The following is a 21,354-nucleotide window of genomic DNA, read 5'->3' on the forward strand; positions in this document are numbered from 1 at the left end:
GACACAGATGAAAAAAGAAAAACCCAGAACGCACAAAACCCCATCCCCTTGGGCACGTGCTCAAGCGGCCATAACAAAAGGACAAGTGTCACTTGAGTCAGTGAGCCAGTGTGCTGGGACATCAGAGACTGGAGGCATTACTGCAGTTTAGATGCTTGCCAGCAGCAGTGGGGTGTAGGTAACACGTTGACAATGAGGACAAGGAGGGCTTTCCAGGCAGTGGGAACAGCATCTACAAAAGCCTGGAGGAGCCAAGCCCAAGGGAGCTCTCTGAGCAAAGTCAGCGGGCCAGTCTGTCCCGGGCAGCGTGAGGGAAGCCGGGGTGTCAGGGAGGGGCCGGGTGGTGAGACGCCCTCGGATGCCAGGCCAAGCGGGAGAACTATCACTATGCTAAATAACAGCCACCTTTCTTGGGCCTTAGAATGTGTAAGGAACTCCTTCCTGTGACTAGTTGGACGGGGTGTGTCCAGGAGGCCATGAAGAGTGGGGCAGCCCTGGCAGAGCAGCAAGACAAGACCATGAACTGGGAGCATCCAGCCGGAGGTGTGACAAAGGTAGGGGAGTCACCCTGGCTGAGTGTGCAACACAGGTGGGTGGAGCATAGTCCATCTTTAGCCCCTGGTGAAGGAGACATGGGGCGGGGAAGTCGGGGAGAAGGAGAGGCTTGGTACGGTGTCTCCGAGGCCCCAGAGCCACGGGGTGACATTTGGGATCAGGACCAGAGGTGGGTGGGCGGGACGCCGGCTAAGCTGGGCCTTCTCCCTCCCTTTCCATGCGAGGCCACCAATCAGGGTTGACAGCTGAAGGCCAAGCGGAGGGGCTTTCTAGGGGACATTAGAGACAGGAATGGCAGGGCCTCCCAGCATCCGCACAGCCTGTGAGGCCCCGGAGGGCACCGTGTCACAGCTGTTGGCAGGGAGGTGAGTTTCAAAAGACGAAAATGGTCAGGAGGGGAAAAAAACAGCAGGACTGAGAAGGTGAAGGCTCAGCAGTCAGGCCCCCGCTGGTGACCTTGTGGCCAGGTTTCCGGTAGAGCTGACCTCGGAGTCTCAATCAGAGTCAAGTGGGGAATGACCATCAGGGGAGAGGAGGGGCGGGAGCTCAGCTGCCTTGACTGCTGGCTTAGAAGCATCCGAGGAGATCACGGGAAACACTGATTTAAAAACACCACCACCAGAATGCTTGGTTTACCTCTGCACGGACCACGGGGACAGGTGGCCTTGGCAGGCTCAGCTCTTCCCAGGCGTGAATAATTGAGGAGCTCCAGGCTGCCTCCGATATCAGAAGCAGAGCAGGGCCTCGGGCCGGGGGTCCACTTCTGAGGTGGCCCTGAGGCCTTCTGCCTCCAGTGTGGCCTTAGGACCCTGGAGGTGTTCCGAAGCTTTGACGATAGAATTACTGCTAACAGGGCACGGGTGGCATTTTATAATGTAATTGGTACTCACTTTATAAACTTTGTTTATCCATATAAGCAGTACATTGGTTACATATATTGGAAGGAAGCACTTTGTGGACCTTTAAAACCCAAGGAATCTAATAAATGCGATCAAGACGGGGGCAGGGGGTTATTGCTTATGTGCAGCGCTGTCTGTAAGGAGTTCTGAGCGCCTACTGGGATTCATTCATCTGAAATTTATCCATCTGAGTACCTGCTACTCGGTACATTGAGGCATTCAAGTTTTTAAATTCAATTTATTTATTTATTTACTCTGGGGGGGCTGCACCTGTGGCATATAGACATTCCCGGGCTAGGGGCTGAATCCGAGTTGCAATGGCTGGCCTACACCACAGCCACAGCCACATGGGATCTGAGCTGCATCTGCAACCTACACCACAGCTCATAGCAACACCAGATTCTTAACCCACTGATCAAGGCCAGGCATCAGATCTGCGTCCTCAGGGATATTAATTTGGTTCTTAACCCACTGAGCTACAATGGGAACTCCCCCCCCCCCCCGTTTTTGTAAGAGCACATGAACCATGGAGGATAAGAAGGCTTCCAATGGATAACTCCAATGCGCTGCCCTCAAGGGGTGTGTAGCACAGAACGTAGAATCCATCACATGAAAACAACGCATTGTTAGAAATTTCACTGGTGGTTTGGTTTAAGTTCGGAGCGAAGAACTAATAAAAAACTGGGACTTAAAATTTACCACACATTTATGCTTTCCCCATTCCCAAAATATGTCCAGTCTCCTTTGGTGGTCATCAGGCAGACTATAAAAAGCAGGGTTACTCACCTCTAGCTTTCCAAATGAACACACAGCATCAAATATAGAAACCAGAGGAAGCTTCATTGTTACGGAGCCAAAATGATCGAAAGCAAGTGTGAGTGCTTTAAATATACAGATGAACCAACAGATCTGAGACACACACTCTGAAAGGCTGAGATTCCAACATCAATCATTCAAAAGTCCAAATATATAATCAGAGAGTCTGTCACAGCAGGAGCGGTGGTGCCGGAACACAGAACGGGCACTGTGCCCAGAGCTGCTGAAAGATAAAGCCAGGACCTGGGTGACTGTGGTGCCACAGGGAAGTTTCAGAAGCAACCCCTTTTGAAATGCAAAACAGAATTAGGAGCAAGCACCAGAATTCTGAAGAAGAAAAAAAAAAAGCAAAACAAGGGCTAGGTGGAGCCGCACTAAAAATGCCAAGTAAGCAGCCGGGCCAAGCAGGGCCAAGACCCAGTTGTAATAGGGCAGTTCTAGTGCGTGTGGGAGTACTGCACACCTACCTGCATGAGGAAGAAAGTCCCTCCAGCAGGTTCTGCCCACATTGCAAGAAGCAAAAGGAGGATAGTCTGAGAAAGCAGCTAAGCAGAGGGGGTCTCTGAAAGCAGAAACCCAGCTGGCCAGGGATGACTCCTTAAAGAGCTTGAAATGGTGAGTGGACATCGCTTCCTCCAAAGCAGAGCCTCGGCCTCTGGAGGGGAGGCTGCCTCTATGCTGTCATTGAATAGGGTCAGTTGATAGTAAAACATGTGTCATGACCACTCCTATTAACCTCACCAACGGCTTGCAAGTTCCCCTGCGATGAAGCAGGTTAAGGATCCGGCATTGCCACAGCTGTGGCGCAGCTCGCAAGGACAGCGCGGGTTCAATCCCTGGGCTGGGAATTTCCACATGCCTCAGGTCCCGCCCAAAAAACTCCAAACCAAAACAAACATCAGCATCAGCTAACATTAAGCTCCCACTAGGCCTCAGGTGGAATGCATTATTTTATTTAACCCTCCCAACAACACTGAGGCGGGGTCTATGTCCCCATCTCCCAGATGAGGAAAATGAGGCTTAGCACAGTTCAGAAACCTATCCATAGTCACACAACTGCTACCTGGGGTAGTGGGATTCCAACCCAGGCCTATGGGATGCTAGCTAGGGTCTTCACAATGAGGCTGCCAAGGAGACGCTGAGATTTATTCACTTCCTTGTGCTGTTAGACAAATAAATGCATTTTTAGCCAGGGACTCATAGGTCTTTGTGCAGAGATGTCCCGAGCCAGCACATTATTAAGAAACAGGTGAATACTTAGGCCATTAAAGGCCGTGCATTCTTAGGAAAACGACATCCCTGCGAAGTCACAGAAGCCCCAAGGAGGAAGTGGAAAAATCAATCCTGCACAAACACCCAACCCTGTTTAGCCATCGGCCATGCCTGTGTGGATGCTGAGACGGGGCTGTGGGCCTGGTCAAGCCGGGCTGTGTTCTGACATTTACGGTCCAGCAAGAGTCAGCAATGCCAAGGGCAGTGCTCAAAAGGCCTTACACCAGATGGCCCTCTTAATGGGCCTTCTGCCCACAGCCCTGCTGGCACCATCAGCCTCCCAGCTGGCAGTGCCGGGCTGGACTTCCTGGGTCAGCTTCTTCCGCCCTCTGCTCCACACAGAAGTTTTCTACCAGCGCGCACCCGGCCAGCAGCTCTCAATGAGCGCGTTCACTGGGATGCTGGGGACCACGCTGGGCTTCGGGTGGGTAAGAGCCCGGTGCCGGCTGGCACAAATCCCTGGCTGTCTTCTGGCGCATGGACTGCCAGCGATGCAAAACAGACCTGAGATTGTTTGCATGCATGTTTTCTTCTTTTCCTGGGCTTCCTGCTGTCTTATTGCAATATAATTAACATGCCGCAGATCCTCGGATCTTACCAGTTCAGTGCCTTGAGTTTCAGCAACTGTTTATACACTTGTGTAACCACTACCCAAACAAGAGACAGAACATTTGGGATGCCCTCAAAGAGTTCCCCTTTCAGAGTTCCCACTGTGGTGCAATGGGATCGGAGGCATCTCAGCAGCGCTGGGATGCAGGTTCAGTTCCCCAGCCCAGCACAGTGTGTTTAAGGATCCTGTGTTGCCACAGCAGTAGAGGTCACAACTGCAGCTTGGATCTGACCCCTGGCCCCAAAACTCCACACACCTTGAGGCCGGGGCGGTGGGGGGGAGTTCCTATTTCCAATCAATCCCCTCACCACCACTATCTGATTTCTAACTTTTTTTCCCCTGGGTTTTTTTTTGTTTTTTTGTTTTTTTGGCATCATATGGTGGTTCCCAGGCTAGGGGTGGAATCAGAGCTGTAGCCACTGGCCTACACCCCAGTTCATGTCAACGCTGGATCCTTAACCCCCTGAGCGAGGCCACGGATCAAACCTGCGTCCTCATGGATGCTAGTCAGATTCGTTTCCACTGAGCCACAACAGGAACTCCTGATTTCTACCCTCTATATCCTCATTGATTGGTTTTTGCATGTATTCTTGCCTCATCATATCTAAAACATAATTAGAAGATGTATGATAACCAGCCACAGGCCTTTGATAATGAAAACCACTTTGGATTATATTTATGTGCTGCCATTAAAACAAATGCTCACAACACAACATGTGAAAAATACCAAATAGTTTTTAAAAGAAAGCATAAAAATCATCTGGGAGCCCATCACCCAGAAATAACTACTGTTGGTATTCTAGGGGGTTTCTTTCAGGGCTAGTACACGCGCACTGATGACAGGCTGGCACTCTCTCGTGTGGCATTAGCTGTTTGTTTGCTTGTTTTGGCTGCACGCGAGGCGTACATATGTTCCCAGGCCAGGGGTGGATCCCATGCCACAGAAGTGACAGCACTGGATCTTCAACCTGCTGAGCCACCAGGGAACTCCTTTTGGTTTTGTGTGTTTGTTTGTTTTTGTCTTTTGTGTTTTTCGGGCGGCATATGGAGGGTCGCAGGCTAGGAGTTGAATTGGAGCTGTAGCGGCTGGCCCATACCACAGCCACAGCAACTGGGGATCTGAGCCGTGTCTGCAATCTACACCACAGCTCACGGCAACGCTGGATCTTTAACCCACTGAGCAAGGCCAGGGATCAAACCTGCGTCCTCATGGATACTAGTCAGGTTCATTAACCACTGAGCCACAAGTGGAACTCCGGGAACTCCATTTTTTTAATTTTTAATTTTTTGGTGGCATTAGCTTTTGTTCGTTTTTCTTTTTAGCCATACTTGTGGCACATGGAAGTTCCCAAGCTTGGGGCTGAATCAGAGCTGCAGCTGACATCTATGTCACAGCCACGGCAACCCTGGATCTGAGCCTCATCTTCCACCTACGAAGATCCAACACCCAGATCCTTAGCCTGCTGAGCGAAGCCAGGGATTGAACCCAAATCCTCTGGGAGACAACATCGGGCCCTTAATCAGTTGAGCCACAACAATAATCTAGCATTCACTTTTTTGGTAAATAATAAAGGTTATTGCTGCTGACCTAAGAGTAGACCATTTAGAGTTGCCTGTGTGAAAGCAGCTCCATTAAAAATCAACCTGCAATTTCAAGCACCAACTGTGGTGGTTCATTGGAGGCTGACATCTAAATTCACTGTTTGTTTTCTTCGGTGGGGTATGTCTAACGCTTCCCCCCAGCCACTGGCAGTCACATGACCTCTCCTGGTACCTCAGTTTCACAGCTCAGAAGGACAGTGACTAGCTCCTTGAGACACACCTGCCTCTGCAAGGTGAATAATGCATCTGCCATTAAATCAAACCACCTGTAACAGAACCTCCAAATCTGATAATCATTCCTGCAGCCACTTTAACAAAATGCAGTCACAGACATGGGCTTTTTTTTTCTTTATGTCCACGCCCATGGCATATGTAAGTTCCCGGACCAGGGACTGAATCAAAGCCGCAGCTGCTGCAATGCCAGATCCTTTAACCCACTGCACGGGATGGGAATCAAACCTGTGCCTGCACAACAGCTGCAGTCAGATCCTTAACCCATTGCGCCAGAGCAGGAACTCCAAAAGATAGCACTTTAATAACAGTCTTAAGTAGAGGAGTTTTCTAAAGATTCTAAGAATATGATGATATCAGTTTCTGGGTCTCCTTTTATATACGTTGCAAGCAATACGGTGACAAATGCGGAGCCCCCATCGTGACTCAGCGGAAATGAATCTGACTAGGAACCATGAGGTTGCCGGTTCCCTGGCCTTGCTCAGTGGGTTAAGAATCCAGCGTTGCTGTGAACTGTGGGTTGCAGATGCGGCTTAGATCTAGCGTTACTGTGACTGTGGGGTAGGCCGGCAGCTACAGCTCCAATTTGACCCCTAGCTTGGGAACCTCCATATGCTTCGGGTGAGGCCCTAAAAAGCAAAAATAAATAAATAAATAAAAATAAAATAAAAATAAATAAGGTGACAAATACTATGTCATCAGCCTGGCCTGCTTTATGCTCCAGAACGCTTTTCACCTTGCAAAACTCTGTACCCACAAAACAACTCTCCAGACCCCAACTCCTCAGCCCCTGGCAACCACCAGCTCACTTTCTGTCTCTTGGAAGTTGACTATCTGGCACCTCATATAAGTGGAATCATCCAGGGTCTGTCATTTTGTGACTGGCTTATTTCACTTAGCATAATGTCCTCAGGGTTCATTCATTTTGTGGTATGTGTCAGAATTTCCTTCCTTTTTAAGGTTAAAATATTCCACTGCGTGTTTGTTCATTCATCTGTCAATATATACTTAGGTAGCGTCCACCTTTGGCTGGTTTAAATGATGCTGCTATGGACATGGGTAGACCAACATTTGCTTGAGGTCCTGCTTTCACTTCCTTGGGTATATATACAGAAATTGGATTGCTGGATCATATGGTAATTCTGCCTTGAATTTTTTCCTTTTGTATTTTTAGGGCCACACCCACGGCATACAGAGGTTCCCAGGCTAGGGGTCTAATCGGAGCTGTGGCCGCCGGCCTAGGCCACGGCCACAGCAATGCCAGATCCTTAACCCACGGAGTGAGGCCAGGGATCAAACCCGCAACCTCATGGTTCCTAGTCGGATTTGTTTCTGCTGCGCCACGACAAGAACTCTGTTTTTAATTTTTGGATGAAGTGCCATTCTGTTTTGCAGAGTGGCTATTCCATTTTATATTCCCACCAGCCGTACACAACGGTTCTAATTTCTTCACACCCTCACCAACACTTGTTATTTCCTGGTTTTTTGATAACAGCCATCCTCATCAGTGTGAAACAGCACATCACTGCCGTTTTGATTTGCATTTTCCTAATAATTAGTGATATTAAGCATCTTTTCATGTACTTGCTGGTCATGCATACATCATCTTTGAAGACATGTCTATTTAAGTCCTTTGCCCATTTTTTTTTTTTTTCTTGTTGTGGCTGCACCCTGCAGCCTATGGAGGTTCCTGGGCGAAGGGTCAAGTTGGAGCTGCATCTGTGACCTAGACCATAGCCACAGCAACACTGGATCTGAGCCACATCCATGACCTACACTGCAGCCTACAGCCACAGTAAAACCTTAACCCAAAGAGCAAGGCCAGGGTTCCTCACAGAGAGGACATTGGGTCCTTAAACGGCTGAGCCCCAATAGGAACTCCTCCTTTGCCCATTTTTAAATCAAGTTGTTTTTCTGTTGTTGAGTTGTAGGCATTCTTTATATATTCTGGATGGAAATCCCTTATCCGATATACGATTCACAAATATTCTCATGGTCCCCGTTCTGTGGGCTGCCTTTTCACTCTCTGGGTAGTGTCCTTTGGTACACAAAAGTCTTAAATGTAGATGCAATCCAATTAATAATAGTGTTTTAAATAAGAGTCCGTTCGGAATAAAAGAGAATAGGGTTGGGAAAAAAGACAGATCTGGTTCTTAGTTATGCCACTTAAGGCGCTGGATGACCCTGGACAAGGCATTTAGTTTCTCTGAACTTTGGTATCCTTATCTGACAATGGGAGAGGGGAAAAAAGAATGTCTCCCACACAGGACTCTTGTGAAACCTGAACGTACAGAGGGTCGGAATCACAGCGCCCAGCACTGGCTCTTATCCATGCCTCCCCCCACCTACCGATCAGCATCCCTCTGTGCAACAGGAACCCCAGGACAGACACCGTCTGAGTTAACAAAGGGAGCATTAACCCCATCTCGTCAACGAGGAAACGGATGCAAGGCCAGGTTACATGAAGGACCTGAGACCCCAGTCCTGTGTTACGACTAAGATCTTTGGAAAATTCCTGCTGGGGAGGCACCCCCATCCCTCCTGTCTCCCCCAGTTGCCCCAACCCATTTGTAGACGTTAAGAACAGAGAAGCTCTTAAGGACCAGGCAGCCCAGTTCTGCCAGCTTACGACGGTGAACCCACACGAGAGGGAGGTTGAGACTCTTGCCCTGATTCACACAGCAACAGAGTCTGACTCAGCGCTGAAGGCCCCCCTCCTCCGGCCCTGCCCCGCCCCCGCCACAGAAAAGAATGTTCCCTGGGGAAGCAGAAGGAGGCCTTGCAGGACGTCCAGCACCGCCCACTCCTCTCCAGAACACTCGGCCCTGTTCTTCTCCCACAGGGCTGTCTGGGGGGGAAGAGGACATTCCCATTGGTTCTGTGCAATAGCTTTGGGGTGAAAGGACTCAAGACAGCAAGGCAAGTCCACTCTACTGAGCACCACTGGCCCTGGCCCGCTAGGAGGACCAGCCCCCTCTCGAGGGGTTTGATGGAGCCAATGGGACCGCGCCGGTAGATTTTCCCTTTTCTACCGTCTGTATAGCACCCTCAGCCCAGGTCAGCGCACCTGCTATTCCTTGTGGTGCCCCTGAACTTCAGCCCTGAGACCAAAGGCGCCCAAGGCTGCAGAGAGCTTTATCCAGGAACATTCTGGCCAGGTGCTTCGAAGCCGCGACAAACAGACATTTCCTTGCTTTTGCCTCAAAAAAAGCCTTTTTATCTTTCCCTGTTTTGTGAAAGAATAATGCACAAACGATATGAATGGAAAGCAAAATGAAGATTTACTCATAATTATGCTACAAAGTGACCTTTCTTTTGGAAGAAAATGATGGTAACGTTTATTCTAAGTGCCACAAACCGAGAAGGAAACATGCAGGAACTGCCTTAACCATCTCGTCGGTAGGCCAAGTGGCTGTTTCTCATGACTAACACCATGAAAGTCTGGAGGAAAAGCCAAATGGTTATATTCTGGCATATTCTTAACGGCCACACCGGTGGTGTGTGGAAGTTCCTAGGCTAGGGGCCAAACCAGAGCTGCAGCTGTAACCTACAGCCACAGCAATGCCAGATCTGAGCTGCATCGGCAACCTACACCACAGCTTGCAGCAGTGCTGGATCTTTAACCCACTGAGCGAGGCCAGGGATCAAACCAGCATCTTCACGGATACTTTGTTGAGTTCTTAACCCCCTAAGCCACAATGGGAATTCCTGGCATATTCTTTATTCTATATAAAACTATGATTGATGCAGGAAGGCATAGTAAGACGATAAAATACTATTGTCACTACAGGATTCTCTCTGACCTTAGAGAGATTCCCCAGCTCACCATCCCTGGTACCTCAGAAACCTGGGCCGCCAGGTAGGTATGATGGATGAAGGCACATGTAATTATCTTATAGTTCAATGCCAACATGTGAGCTCTTACGACAGACCAAAGATCTCTCCTAGATCCTAGGGAAAACAAAGAAAATTAAAGTAGAGGTTGTGTCCTCAAGAGGTTCACAGATCGAGTGTGTAAAGAAATAAATGGCATGCAGTGTGACAAATAAGTGACAAAAATAACAGCAAATTATAAGATACAGTGGGGACACAGAGAAGGCGTGGCAGAGGCTGCAGGGCTCTGGATTTTTCCAGCATCTACCCTGTATGATTCTGCTCTCGAAACACACCTCCCGCACAAGGAGGGAAAAGCTAGGAGGTACTGGGGAAGGAATGCATTGCTTTATTACAAGAGATCTTCAGTCAAGGTCTCTGTAAATGTTCTTGTACCTTAGGGCTTCCTCGTCACACCATTTATAAACGTTAAAGTACCATTCACCTAAAAAGAAAGTTGGGACATGAAGAAAAGTCTCTCTGAATAGTTATGATGAAGCTTGGAGCCCTGCCAAGCTCAGCATCTAAGATTCTGGGTTCTCAGATGCGTGAATTTACCTGGGTCCTTCTGTAGGATAATGAGCATGTTAGCGTTTGAGCCCAGGATGCCTAATTCTCAGACTCACAGGCAGACTACGGAACACACCTTAGGGCACTAAACCTCATCCAGCACCCACATTCCTAGATGTCAAGGCACAAAGAGACTATGTAACAACCTACGAAAAATACTCAGCTTGGAATTCTTCTCTTGTGGTGCAATTTGTTGTGTGGCACAAGACCCTTGCTATTGCCATCAGGTACAAAAGTGGTGTTTTTAATCTCACATGCAGCTCTCCGAACACTGGCTTAGGAGACTATGGAGAGAAGGAACTCGGACCAGCTGCACGACCTTGGGCCCGTTCTTGGTCTCCGCGTCTCTGTGTTCCCCAGCTCAGCCATAGATGTAATGCCATCCACCACCCAAGGGTTGTTCTGAGTGGAGATAAGGAACAGAAATGACAGACTCAACAGTGCTTTATTTTACTAATGCATAAGAATTTAGCATAGTTGGACCGAAAGACGTCGCATCTGTCCTCTTTGTGGTCTAATTGATTTGCTTATCTTTCTGGTACAGGAATGGGAGGGCCACAGTCATGGACGGCCAATCGGCAGATGGCCTCTAGGAGACAGGAGAGCACTCAACAGCATGAGCACGATGGCTGGTGCCTCTCAGGGCTCCCTCCTGGCAGGCAGACTTCCCAGAGGCAGGTGCCCAGCTTGCCAATCTTGCAGCAGCTCTAGTTTGACATTCTCTTTTGTTTTTTGGGTTTGTTTTGTTTTGTTTTGTTTGTGTGTGTTTGTTTGTTTTGTTTTGTTTTGTTTTTGTCTTTTTAGGGCCACACCTGTGGCAACTGGAGGTTCTCAGGCTAGGGTCGAATCAGAGCTACAGCGGCTGGCCTACCCCACAGCCACAGTAACTCGGGATCCGAGCCTTCTCTGTGACCCACACCACAGCTCACGGCAGCGCTGGATCCTTAACCCTCTGCTCGAGGCCAGGGATCAAACCTGCATCCCAATGGATACGAGTTGGGTTTGTAACCTGCTGAGCTACAACGGGAACTCCTGGTTTGACATTCTCACGGCCAGATCCTCTGTCTAAGGATTCTACACCGTCTAAATATGACACAGGCATCCTCATAAGCAGGCATTATCACTGAATCTGGAGAGGGTGTGGCCATGCTCCTGAAGCAGCCACAGGAGTTGGTCAGATGGTGAAACTACCCCCTTTCATAGATAAATGCTCTGTAATGTAAATGCATGTCATGGATATTTCCTCATTTGACCTGCTCACTATACAAAGCAGACTAATTATCTATCCCCACGTCATACAGGAAGGGACGGGCTCAGAGAGAGAGGAACTAACATCTAGGGTCCTGTGGCTAGAAGATGGCCCCTGGAGACTTGGACCATGGTCCCTGACACCCCCTCTCTGAGACAGCAGTCCCTGCTTCCAGACTGGCTGGACCTGAAGAGGCAGGGAAGGAGTTTGGTTTTGTTTTTTCATTTTTGTTTTTGGCCACAGCAGCAGCATGAGGACATTCCCAGGCCAGGGATCAAAACCTCGCCGCGGCAACAAGCCAAGCCACTGCTGTAACAATGCCAGATCCTTAACCTGAGGAGCCACCAGGGAGCTCCAGGAAGGAGTTTTAGTTCACAGATAAACTATCAGAAAAGCAGAAGGTCCTTCTGTGAATGGAAGGCCCCAGACTCTGGGGTCCTTGGTCGTCCAGGCCAAGCACTGGCCGTGTTACGAACACTGAGATGCGCGTCCACGCTCCGCTGTTTTTCCTGCCGTCACTGGCACTGACCCACTCTCCTGACCTCTCTCACCTCGTTTCCTCATCTAGGTTCCCCAGACTCTTCCCAGGGCCCTTTCTCCCTCTGACAAGGCAAAAAAGTGATAAAAGAGGGGGCAGCAACTCCAACCAGAAGGGGGGGCTCCCAGCTTCCCCATCGATCAGCCTGGGACCAAGGAGAAGGCACGTGCCCACGGGGCTCCATCCCTGACTCTTTTCCCAAACCAACACCGACTGTGCAGTACGCTGAGCCCTGCAAAGGAAAGACCCGTGTTCTCTGAAATACTCAGAACATTCTAAGGACAGCAGTGGGGGCGGGAGTGTGCATCCACATTTGGTCCTTGGCACATAACCTGCTGCGCTCATAGCTGGATCCAAGGAAGGAAACAAAGTAATAATAATTGCATGGTTATTCAAAACACAGTTGAGGCTGAACTAATACATAGAGGGTCAGAAGTCACAAAGAAATAGCTTTTTGAAATGACCTCTAGCTCAGGATTCCTGCTTTCGGCAAGGTTTCTGAGCACCTACTCTGTATCAGGCAGGGCTCCCAGCTGGAAAGGTGCGGGGGGTGGGGGTGGAGGACAAGGCAAGGGAGCTCCCTGCTTTGCCGGAGCTACACAGACAAGAGAAGTGTTAGCTTGTGGTCAATGGCCAGACGGTGAGTGCATTGAAACAAGGCGCAGGAATGAAAGGGACCCACAGCCTCTCTGGGTTGAGGCAGGAATGCCGTCTCCAGGGAGCAACCTCTCCAAAGACTCATACTCCTTCGGGGAAGGAGAAATAACATCGGCAGCTGCAAAGGGAGCAAAGAGCCTCGGCAAGTCCTGGCTTAGGGCAAACCAGGAAGGAAGCTGAGAGCAGGGCCCGAAGCAGTTTCAGAGGGAGGGGTCAGAATCCCTGAACTTGCCTTTGGACTGGTCTTCCTACTCTACACACTGGGATGGGGCTGATAAAGGGACCCATGTTTTCAAAAGAATAATTTAGACCGATATTTATTAAATAGCTCCTTTAAAAATTTTTTTTTTTTTTTTTTTTTTTGCTCTTTTTTAGGGCCGCACCTGCAGCAAATGGAACTTCCCAGGCTGGGGTCAAGTCGGAGCTTCCATAGCAATGCAGGATCCTTACCCACTGAGTGAGGCCAGGGATCGAACCCACATCCTCATGGATACTAGTTGGGTTTGTAACCCACCGGGCCACAACAGGAACTCCTGAAATATCTCCTTTTTAAGGAGGAATTCAGGGAGGAATTTCTTTCAGATCTTAGCCTCTCAAAAAGCTTTATTTGTCCTAGGCAATTGCACTAAAATTTTTTTTATATATGCTTTGAGTCTTGCAAATGATTTTTCTCCTTTCTTGGGCTATAGGAAGCTCAAAACTGAACTTGCAGCAGGGTTGGTTGGTAGGTCTTTTTTCCCTGATACAACTTTATTTTTGGCTTTTCCTTTTTTCCTGTTTTACTCTTAAATTTTCTTTGCATTGATCTCTTTACTTACTGTAGCACGTGTGTGTGTAAAATATATGCTCCAAATCCTCTTTAGAACAACTTAGATTATAACAGATTTACTACTCCAGATAACTTAGCACTTTTTTTTTTTTCTTTTTAGAAAGAAAAAGTTTCCAGGCTTGGGGTTGAATCAGAGCTGAAGCTGCCGGCCTGCGTCATAGCCACAGCAATGCCAGATCCAAGCTGTGTCTGCAGACTACACAACTCACGGCAACCCTGGATCCCAGGCCCACTGTGTGAGGCTAGGGATCGAACCCAGATCCTCATGGATTCATTTCCACTGTTCCACAGCAGGAGCTCATAGCACCTATTTCAAAAAGAACTATTTTTAATATCTGCTTATATAACACACATTTTTTTCTCTGATGGGAATTGTTTTAAAGTTTCAATTCACCTTATTCCCACCTGCACCCTTCCCACTCACCGAGTCCTACTGCTTTTTTTAAGGGGCAAACATCTTCCATTGCATGTGTGTAACTGTGACTGGTCCAAAGTCGTCTTACATCTTAGGTTACTACCTGTGACCGCAGCTTCTATCTCCTCTTCTTTCCTTCATTTTCCCATGACCCCTCCCCCACTCTGCGCTGTGCCCCCTGTTTCATTTCTTTAAAACATCCATTGAACAAATCAGCAATTTGACCGTTTGAAACTCTTCACTGGCTCCTACTGCTCACAGGGATAAGTGAAAACTTCTTATCCTGACAAAATCTCCTTCTCCATCCAACATAATTCTCCACCTCAATTTTGCCCAGCACCAGACAGCTGCCCTAAACTGTCCCTGGATGTGTCTTCTGTTTCCCCACCTCCAACTACTTACTCACATGGCTGGTCTACCGGGCACAAGTCCCCCACCACCCTCACCATTGGGGGGTGGCCCCCACTCCCCACCCCCAATCCAGCCCTTAGAACCTCACACTGACACCTGCTCTCCTCAAAAGCCTCCCAGATGGCTCCACCTCCCAGGGGTCTATTCCACTTCAAGATAGTGCTGGCGGAGCATCTGAAGAGTAACTCCAGTCCACCGGTGTCATTTTATTGACTCTGCCGGGTTTTGTTTTGTTTTGCTTTGCTTTTTTAGGGCCACACCCGCAGCACAAGAGGTTCCCAGGCGAGGGGTGGAATCGGAGCTGCAGTTGCCAGCCTACACCACAGCCAGAGCAATGCCAGATCTGAGCTTCGTCTGCGACCTACGCCACAGCTCACAGCAACACCGGATCCCTAACCCACTGAGCAAGGCGAGGGATTGAACCCGCAACCTCATGGATACTAGTTGGATTTGTTTCCGCTGCACCACAAGGGGAACTCCCCAAATCTGCCTTTTACTGTGTAATTTTTTACAGGTTTTACGACTCATTTGCCCACGGAAACTGTCATCTTCCTGATGGAAAGAACTTTCATACATTTTTTTTTATCCCCCATGATGTCACATACAGCCGACACTCCACAAATGGTTTATGTCTATTTCCATCATCGCACAAAGCATAAAGCAAAGAACAGGCAAATGGTTAAATCCTCAATAAATAAAGTACTCATACTCATGTGACAGTTTGCTAAAATGCAAAAGGTTCGAAAACATAGGAAGTGTTTAACGTCACTAGTAATTAAAAATACAGGTTAAAATGATAGAATTTTTCTATCAAATTGCAAAAGTTAGGAAGAAATCTCAATCTGTAATGCTTTTGAAAGTGCAAGGAGATAGGTGCTCTCAAAACTGCTAGTGGGAGTTCCCATCATGGCGCAGTGGAAACAAATTGAACTAGGAACCATGAGGTTGAGGGTTCGATCCCTGGTCTCACTCAGCGGGTTAAGGATCCTGCCTTGCTGTGAGCTGTGGTGTAGGTCACAGATGTGGCTCAGATCTGGTGTTGCTGTGGCTGTGGTATAGGCTGGCTGCTATAGCTCTGAATGGACCCCTAGCCTGGGAACCTCCATATGCCTCGGGTGGGGCCCTAAAAAGACAAACAAAACAACACAAAACCAAACATGCTAGTGGGAGTATAATCAATACAAATTGAAAATAATTTGACCACATGTAACAAAGCTTTAAAATACTTATATGCCTTGATCAACCCATTTGGAGGGTTATAACCAAGGGAACTATTTCAAAGTTCAGAGAAAGCTTTGGGCACCAGGTACTCCTCCCAGGGTTATAATAATGAATCTTTATGAACAACTTAAATGTATAATAAAGAAATTATACATCCATTCAGTGGACTGTTCCAGAACATTAAAATGGCATTAAAGGGCAGTCAGTAATTTTGTATTAACTTGGGGGTGGGGGAATGTTTATAGTCTAATGTTAAGTAGAAAAAATAGAAAACAAAATTAGGTAAAATGAATAATTCTAACTATATAAACAAATGCATGGAGGGAAAGAGTGTACAAACAGTAGAAGCAGTTGTGCTTGTTTACAGTTTACTGTATTTTCCAGATTTTCTAGAAGAATTGGAAGACTACCAGAAAAAAAAAAAAAAAAAAAAGATGCTTTTCAAAGCAGATTTTTCTTTTGCTTATACCAGGAGCAGCATCACAAACACTGCTATTAGGCTTATGTGACATAAGTTTTTATTTTTATTTTTGCCCTTTTCTATAAATTAAGAAACAGAGAGAAGAGAGAGTTGAAGAACGCAAATGAGAACATGGCAGCAGGTGTCTCGTCCTGAATGATCCTGATTTGTAGAGCCAGCAAACAGGCTCAGAAAGTCAGGTCCAAAGTTACTGAGGGGCAGGGCCACCACCGTGACCAGGGTGACGCTCCAAGAGCAGGTGAGAAAGAGAAAAGAAAGGGCAAGAGCAGGTGAGCACAAGTCCGAGGGATAATTTATGTAACAACAGAAAAGGCGGGGCTTCTAGTGGGCAGGACTGTGGATGGGTTTTTCCCCTTCTCCCTTTTCTAGAGTCTCTATAAGGAGATATTAACTTTTTATTTTTATTTACAAATAAAATTCATAAATAAATGTCCTCTTGCGTAAGAGGAAAACTGCAGCTGTTTGAATTTCCTGAACTGGGAGCAGCAAGAAAGAGAAAACGCTTCGCTCACCCTGCCCCCCTCCTAAGGGGAGTAAGGGAGATGGGGGGGGTGGGGGGGGGACACAGGCCACACATCTCCCCCCTCTCCCCCCAACAAGCCCTACACTGCACCCCGGGGCTGCCTTCGGTTGGAGCATGGGTGTGTGTGTGTGTGTGTGTGTGTGTGTATGTTCTGGGAGTCTCCTGCGATGAGAACAGCAGGATCCAGGGTGCCATCTGCAAAGGTGAGCCTCTGTACCCCACCCTGTACATCTCCACGCCACCCACAGCAGTCACACACGTGTGCTGTGCCATGCGCATGGACAGAAAGTTGGGCGCCGCTGCTGGGTTGCTATTTTCCCTACAGTCCGCTTTCTCAATCACAGAGCATGGGGAACGGCAGATGCTGGGGATGAGGCAGCACCTAGAGACGAGGGCTTCGTTAGAGCAGCTTCTGTGTTAGCGGGATGGGGCCGCTCAGGCGCTGGTTGTGGGCACGTCCTTTCCCAATCGTCTTGGGGGCCGGCTGCCCTAATTCTGGAGGGTGGCACTTCTTAGAGAGCTCAGCCTCCCCTGGTAGGGAAGTGGGGCGCCCTAGGCGGGACCATCCCGGGGAAAGGGATGGGGAAACTTTTAGTTATATAATTCCAACACACACACACACACACACACACACACACACACACACACCCCTAATGGGAATCCATTTTTGCACAGAATCTGCCCACCAACTTCCGAGCCTTGGTACGAGGTGCTTTTTATGTTCGAGGTGCCTTGTCCACCTGCGTTGATGATGGTGGGGAGTAAAGGAGACGGGAGGGGGGAGTCACCTGCGTCTTCTCAGAGAGCCATTTCCAGAAAGGGACCGGGGTTGAGGAATGAGTGACAGGGGAGGAGGCAGCTGGAGAGGGTCTGATGAGGAGAAGCTGCTGTGGTGCAGTGGCTGGAAGGGCTACGGAGGGCGAGGGGCACTGCGGGTTTAAGGGGAGTGGGAGGTGACGCAACCCAGCATCCTCAGGAGCTGGCAGAGAGGAAGAGAGATGGGTAAAGGCCCAAGAAGACCTGAAGGGCACAGGCCCTGTGAGGGCAGAACCTCCTCTAATGCAACGTCACATCCCGTGTCTGGCTTTGAGGTTCACACAGACCTGGGAGGTAGACGGGCTGTCGTCTTTCTAGACAGGGATGAAGTCCCTTGAGACCAACCCACTGGTCTAAGGTGACTCTGGTTGAGGTGGGCCGACCCCAGGCCTAGGATTCGTTCTGTCAAATGGCGCTGTGTTCTTCAGCAAAGACAAGTGGCCTTTATTCCCCCACAGACAAAGGGAAGAGGATGGGGGAAACTGAGGACACAGGAGGCCTGCGGTGCAGGGACAGAGGTAAGGGGAGGAGGGGGCAAGGGGGGCGAGGAAGTAGATCTGTCCAGGATCAGCCCGCAGCTGAGAGGCGGCAGCGGGAGTGAGATTATACACATTGATAACGGGTCTCATAACCAAGGTGGATGGTCCAGGGACAATTTTACCTAAAGCTCTTAGGTGACTGGTGGCGCTACAAGGGGGCCTCACTGCCCATTGGTTAATAACAGCCCTGGTGGCATTTACCACGAACCTCAGGGGAGGGAGGGGGCCCTAGGCTAGGAAGCCTCAGTTGTCACTTTGCCCTTTCCCATCTAACTGTGTCACCTTAGATAAATCACTTGGGAAATAACCAAATATAAGAAGTCTAGGATTGTATATCAACTATAAGAGAAAAAAAAAAATCTTACAAAAAAACTGCAAGCCTATGATTCTCTACCTTCCCAAGCTCCCCATCCGCATCTTTTCTCATCACTCTGTTGCTTCTGAGGAGAGAATGATGATAAGTCTGACATGAGTCTTTTCTGCTCAGGAAAGTCAAGAAAACACTAAAATGCAGGCCAGTGAGCCTTCCCGTTGGCGAGTGAGCACCTCCCGCACCTCCTAAGACATGGCTTTGCGCTAAGCGAGACTCAGTAATTGTCTCCCAGTAATTGTCTCCCAACCAGCACTGGTGTGACATTGCTGCAGGCAACTGCCCAGAGGATCCCTTCATTAGACTCTTTCTACAAATGATTCTGGGGTAAGTACCCTCTCTGTTTGCATCTGGAGGAATAAGAACATATTATAAAAAAGAACTGAAAATCTGTACTGTACCCCCAAACAGCACCCAGATAGGCCAGCTTCCCCGTTCACCTTTCTGTACCATCCAACTCGCCCTTGACTTGCTTCACACAATAGAGGCAGACTGAGACCCCCAATGTCCAGGGATCCTGCGATCCGTCATCCAACTGTCTCGACTAAGGGCCACGAGTGACCCAGAAGAGCCAAGGTTCCTAATTCTTACCCATCCTGATGAGCCTTGTCCTAACTCCTTCCCCACTGCAGGTGCCCCTGCAGTCACATGCTTTTGTCAAGTGATCTGCAGCTTTAGGCTGCTCACTCTGCAGAAAATGGGGGGAAAACAGAGAGTAAGAAAATATAGCTCTCTCCTGGGAACCTCACAACCTCCTAGCTTATAAAACACAATGTTTTGCTCCCTCCCTGCAGAGTGCCCACTGGCCAGCAGAACAAGCTCGAAGCCAACCTCCCCTCCCACCTCGCCCCCCCCCGCCGCCCCCCCAGCCCATCCAAGAGAAATGACACTTGCTGAAGGGACCTGCTGAGGTTTCCACGTGGTTCAGAAATGCAGATGTGTAACCAACGGGGCAGGAAAGGAGACTGATTAAAAGGCTGAGTGTCTCTGAATTGTGAAGCCCACCGACTGCTGCGCCTTTGCTCTGTGCTCTCTCTCAGCTTCCTGTGCCTCCAAGAAACTTTGTGACTCACAGTCTGTTTGCAGAGCGAGGCAGCTGAGCAGCCTTGGCGATGGGTTAAATTGAGAATGTGCTTTTCTTCCAACACTTACCCCTCAGATGCCACCTGAGCCCCCACCTGGCAGTGAGGCTGGGAGCTGAGCATGGCTCCAGCTCTCTTGCTGACCCTAAATAGCTGCCGAAGCCTGCGTTCTGCTGGACTTAAGGTCCATGGGGATCCTCCCTCTCCTTTTGTCTGTCTGTCTGTCTGCTTCTCTCTCTCTCACACACACACACCAGCTCAAAACATCTGTAATGCAGCTGATTTCTAAACCGGTCTGGGTCTCCAGTGCCCCATTCCTCAGAACTGCAATCTGGGACCCAAAGAGCTCTTTTCTTTACCCACACTGCCTCCAAAACCAGATGAATTCCTGTACATTTTCAAAGCAGAACAGTGGATCATGAAGGTCTGGCTAACTGTTGCCTATCAGCTGAAGGGATGGCTATGGAAGGGGGCGAAAGAGGTCGGGGGAGAGGCAGAGGCGGCTACCCAGAGCTCCGCGGCCCCCTCGGCAGCGTCTCTCCCCTTCGTCACTGCGGAGGGTAAATCTGGAACTTCGGGAGTCTAGGTTCCGCGGGCGGCAGGAGCACGCAGAGGCCAGGACCATCCAGGGGCGGCGAGCCCAGGCTCCTAGCACTGGCTCCCTGGCCAGCCCACTGCACCGCGGGCACCGCCTCCCACGTCCTCGGAACCCGCACAAGGCAGGCAGCGAGCGTCTCCCGCAATCCCGGACCGGCTTCCCGCATAAAACTCCCCAGCACAACTCGCTTTTGTTAATTCTGCAAATGCTGTCACACGACCACCTCCACCAACACCTCCTATCTGCTCGGCTCCAGAGGAGACTCGCTTTCCCCAGAACCCAGCCACTTCGGATTCTCCGAGCCCCTTCCGCCACCCCGACGGACCACCGCCCACCCTCCCCACAGCTCGCAAACGAGCGGCCCAAAGAACCTCGAGGACCCCAGGGTCCCCGGCCCTGGGCATCTTTGTCTTCCCAATACAGGCGCGCGCTCACAGAGCAACAGAAAGAGCCCAGCGGGGCATCGAGTCCGCGCCCCCTGCCCTCGCCGGGGCCCTGCCGGGGGACAATAGTCCACGTCCTGCAAGTTTGCGAGCCCAGGGGCTGAGCCCTCCTTACCGTACATCTTGGAGGAGCGAGCGCCTGCCGGGAGGCCGCGTCGCCTGCAGCCAGCCCCCGGCGGCGCCGGCCTTTCATTCACAGCCTGGGCGGCGGATGGCGGCGGCGGGCAGAGGCCGGGGCGGGGCAGGAGCGGGAGCGGGAGCGGGAGCAGGAGCGGGGGCTGCACGCGGGAGGGCAGGGGCCAGCGGCCGCGCGCCCATTCAGCAGCCGGGGCTGAGCGCGGCCGGCCTCCGCTCCGCTTTCTGGGCTGGGCTGCGCGGGGAGGGGCGGGGTCTATGCTAATGAAGTCCCTCCCCCGGGGCTCTGCCGCCGCCAGTCGCCCCGCCCATGCCCCGCCTCGCCCCCGGGCCATTCTCAGCCTCAGAGAAGCCCAAATCCCTAGAAGCACCTCTCCCAAGCTGTCGCCCCCAGGTGCTGGGTGGCACGTTTTCCCGCGGCAGCGTCCCCCAGGGGAAAGAACCCACCCAGCTCCCGTCGGAATCCTCTGCCAGATGGCTGAGCCCTCCCACAACCTGCGGGCCCCGAGGGTCGGCAGGGGTGCTGGAAGATGCAGATGGACAATCTCCCCCAGGTTTATCCAGAATGCGTTGGCTGAGCCGGGGGGCGGGGCAGGAAGAGGAATTGAGGGAACAGCCC

At 50.1% G+C, this 21,354-nt stretch overlaps 1 protein-coding gene across 6 annotated transcripts in view; it reads right to left on the minus strand.

Moving 5' to 3' along the window:
- The window catches only part of EFR3B (EFR3 homolog B), an 87,831-nt gene extending 66,746 nt beyond the window's left edge, over positions 1 to 21,085 (minus strand). For 5 of the 6 annotated variants that reach the window (XM_021087773.2, XM_021087771.2, XM_085019786.1 and 2 more), the window contains exon 1: positions 20,716 to 21,085. In XM_021087773.2, coding sequence (XP_020943432.2) covers positions 20,716 to 21,070 — 355 coding nt within the window. In that variant the 5' untranslated portion in view covers positions 21,071 to 21,085. The remainder of the gene's footprint in view (positions 1 to 20,715) is intronic. The other variant, XM_021087772.2, reaches the window with a different exon arrangement.
- Between the last annotated feature and the right edge of the window lie 269 nt (positions 21,086 to 21,354).

The sequence above is a fragment of the Sus scrofa genome, chromosome 3 (assembly GCF_054392235.1).
Source record: "Sus scrofa isolate SSC_HxYL_T2T_F1_AM1 chromosome 3, Sscrofa_HxYL_maternal_Yorkshire_Landrace_v2.0, whole genome shotgun sequence".
Lineage (NCBI taxonomy): Eukaryota > Metazoa > Chordata > Mammalia > Artiodactyla > Suidae > Sus > Sus scrofa.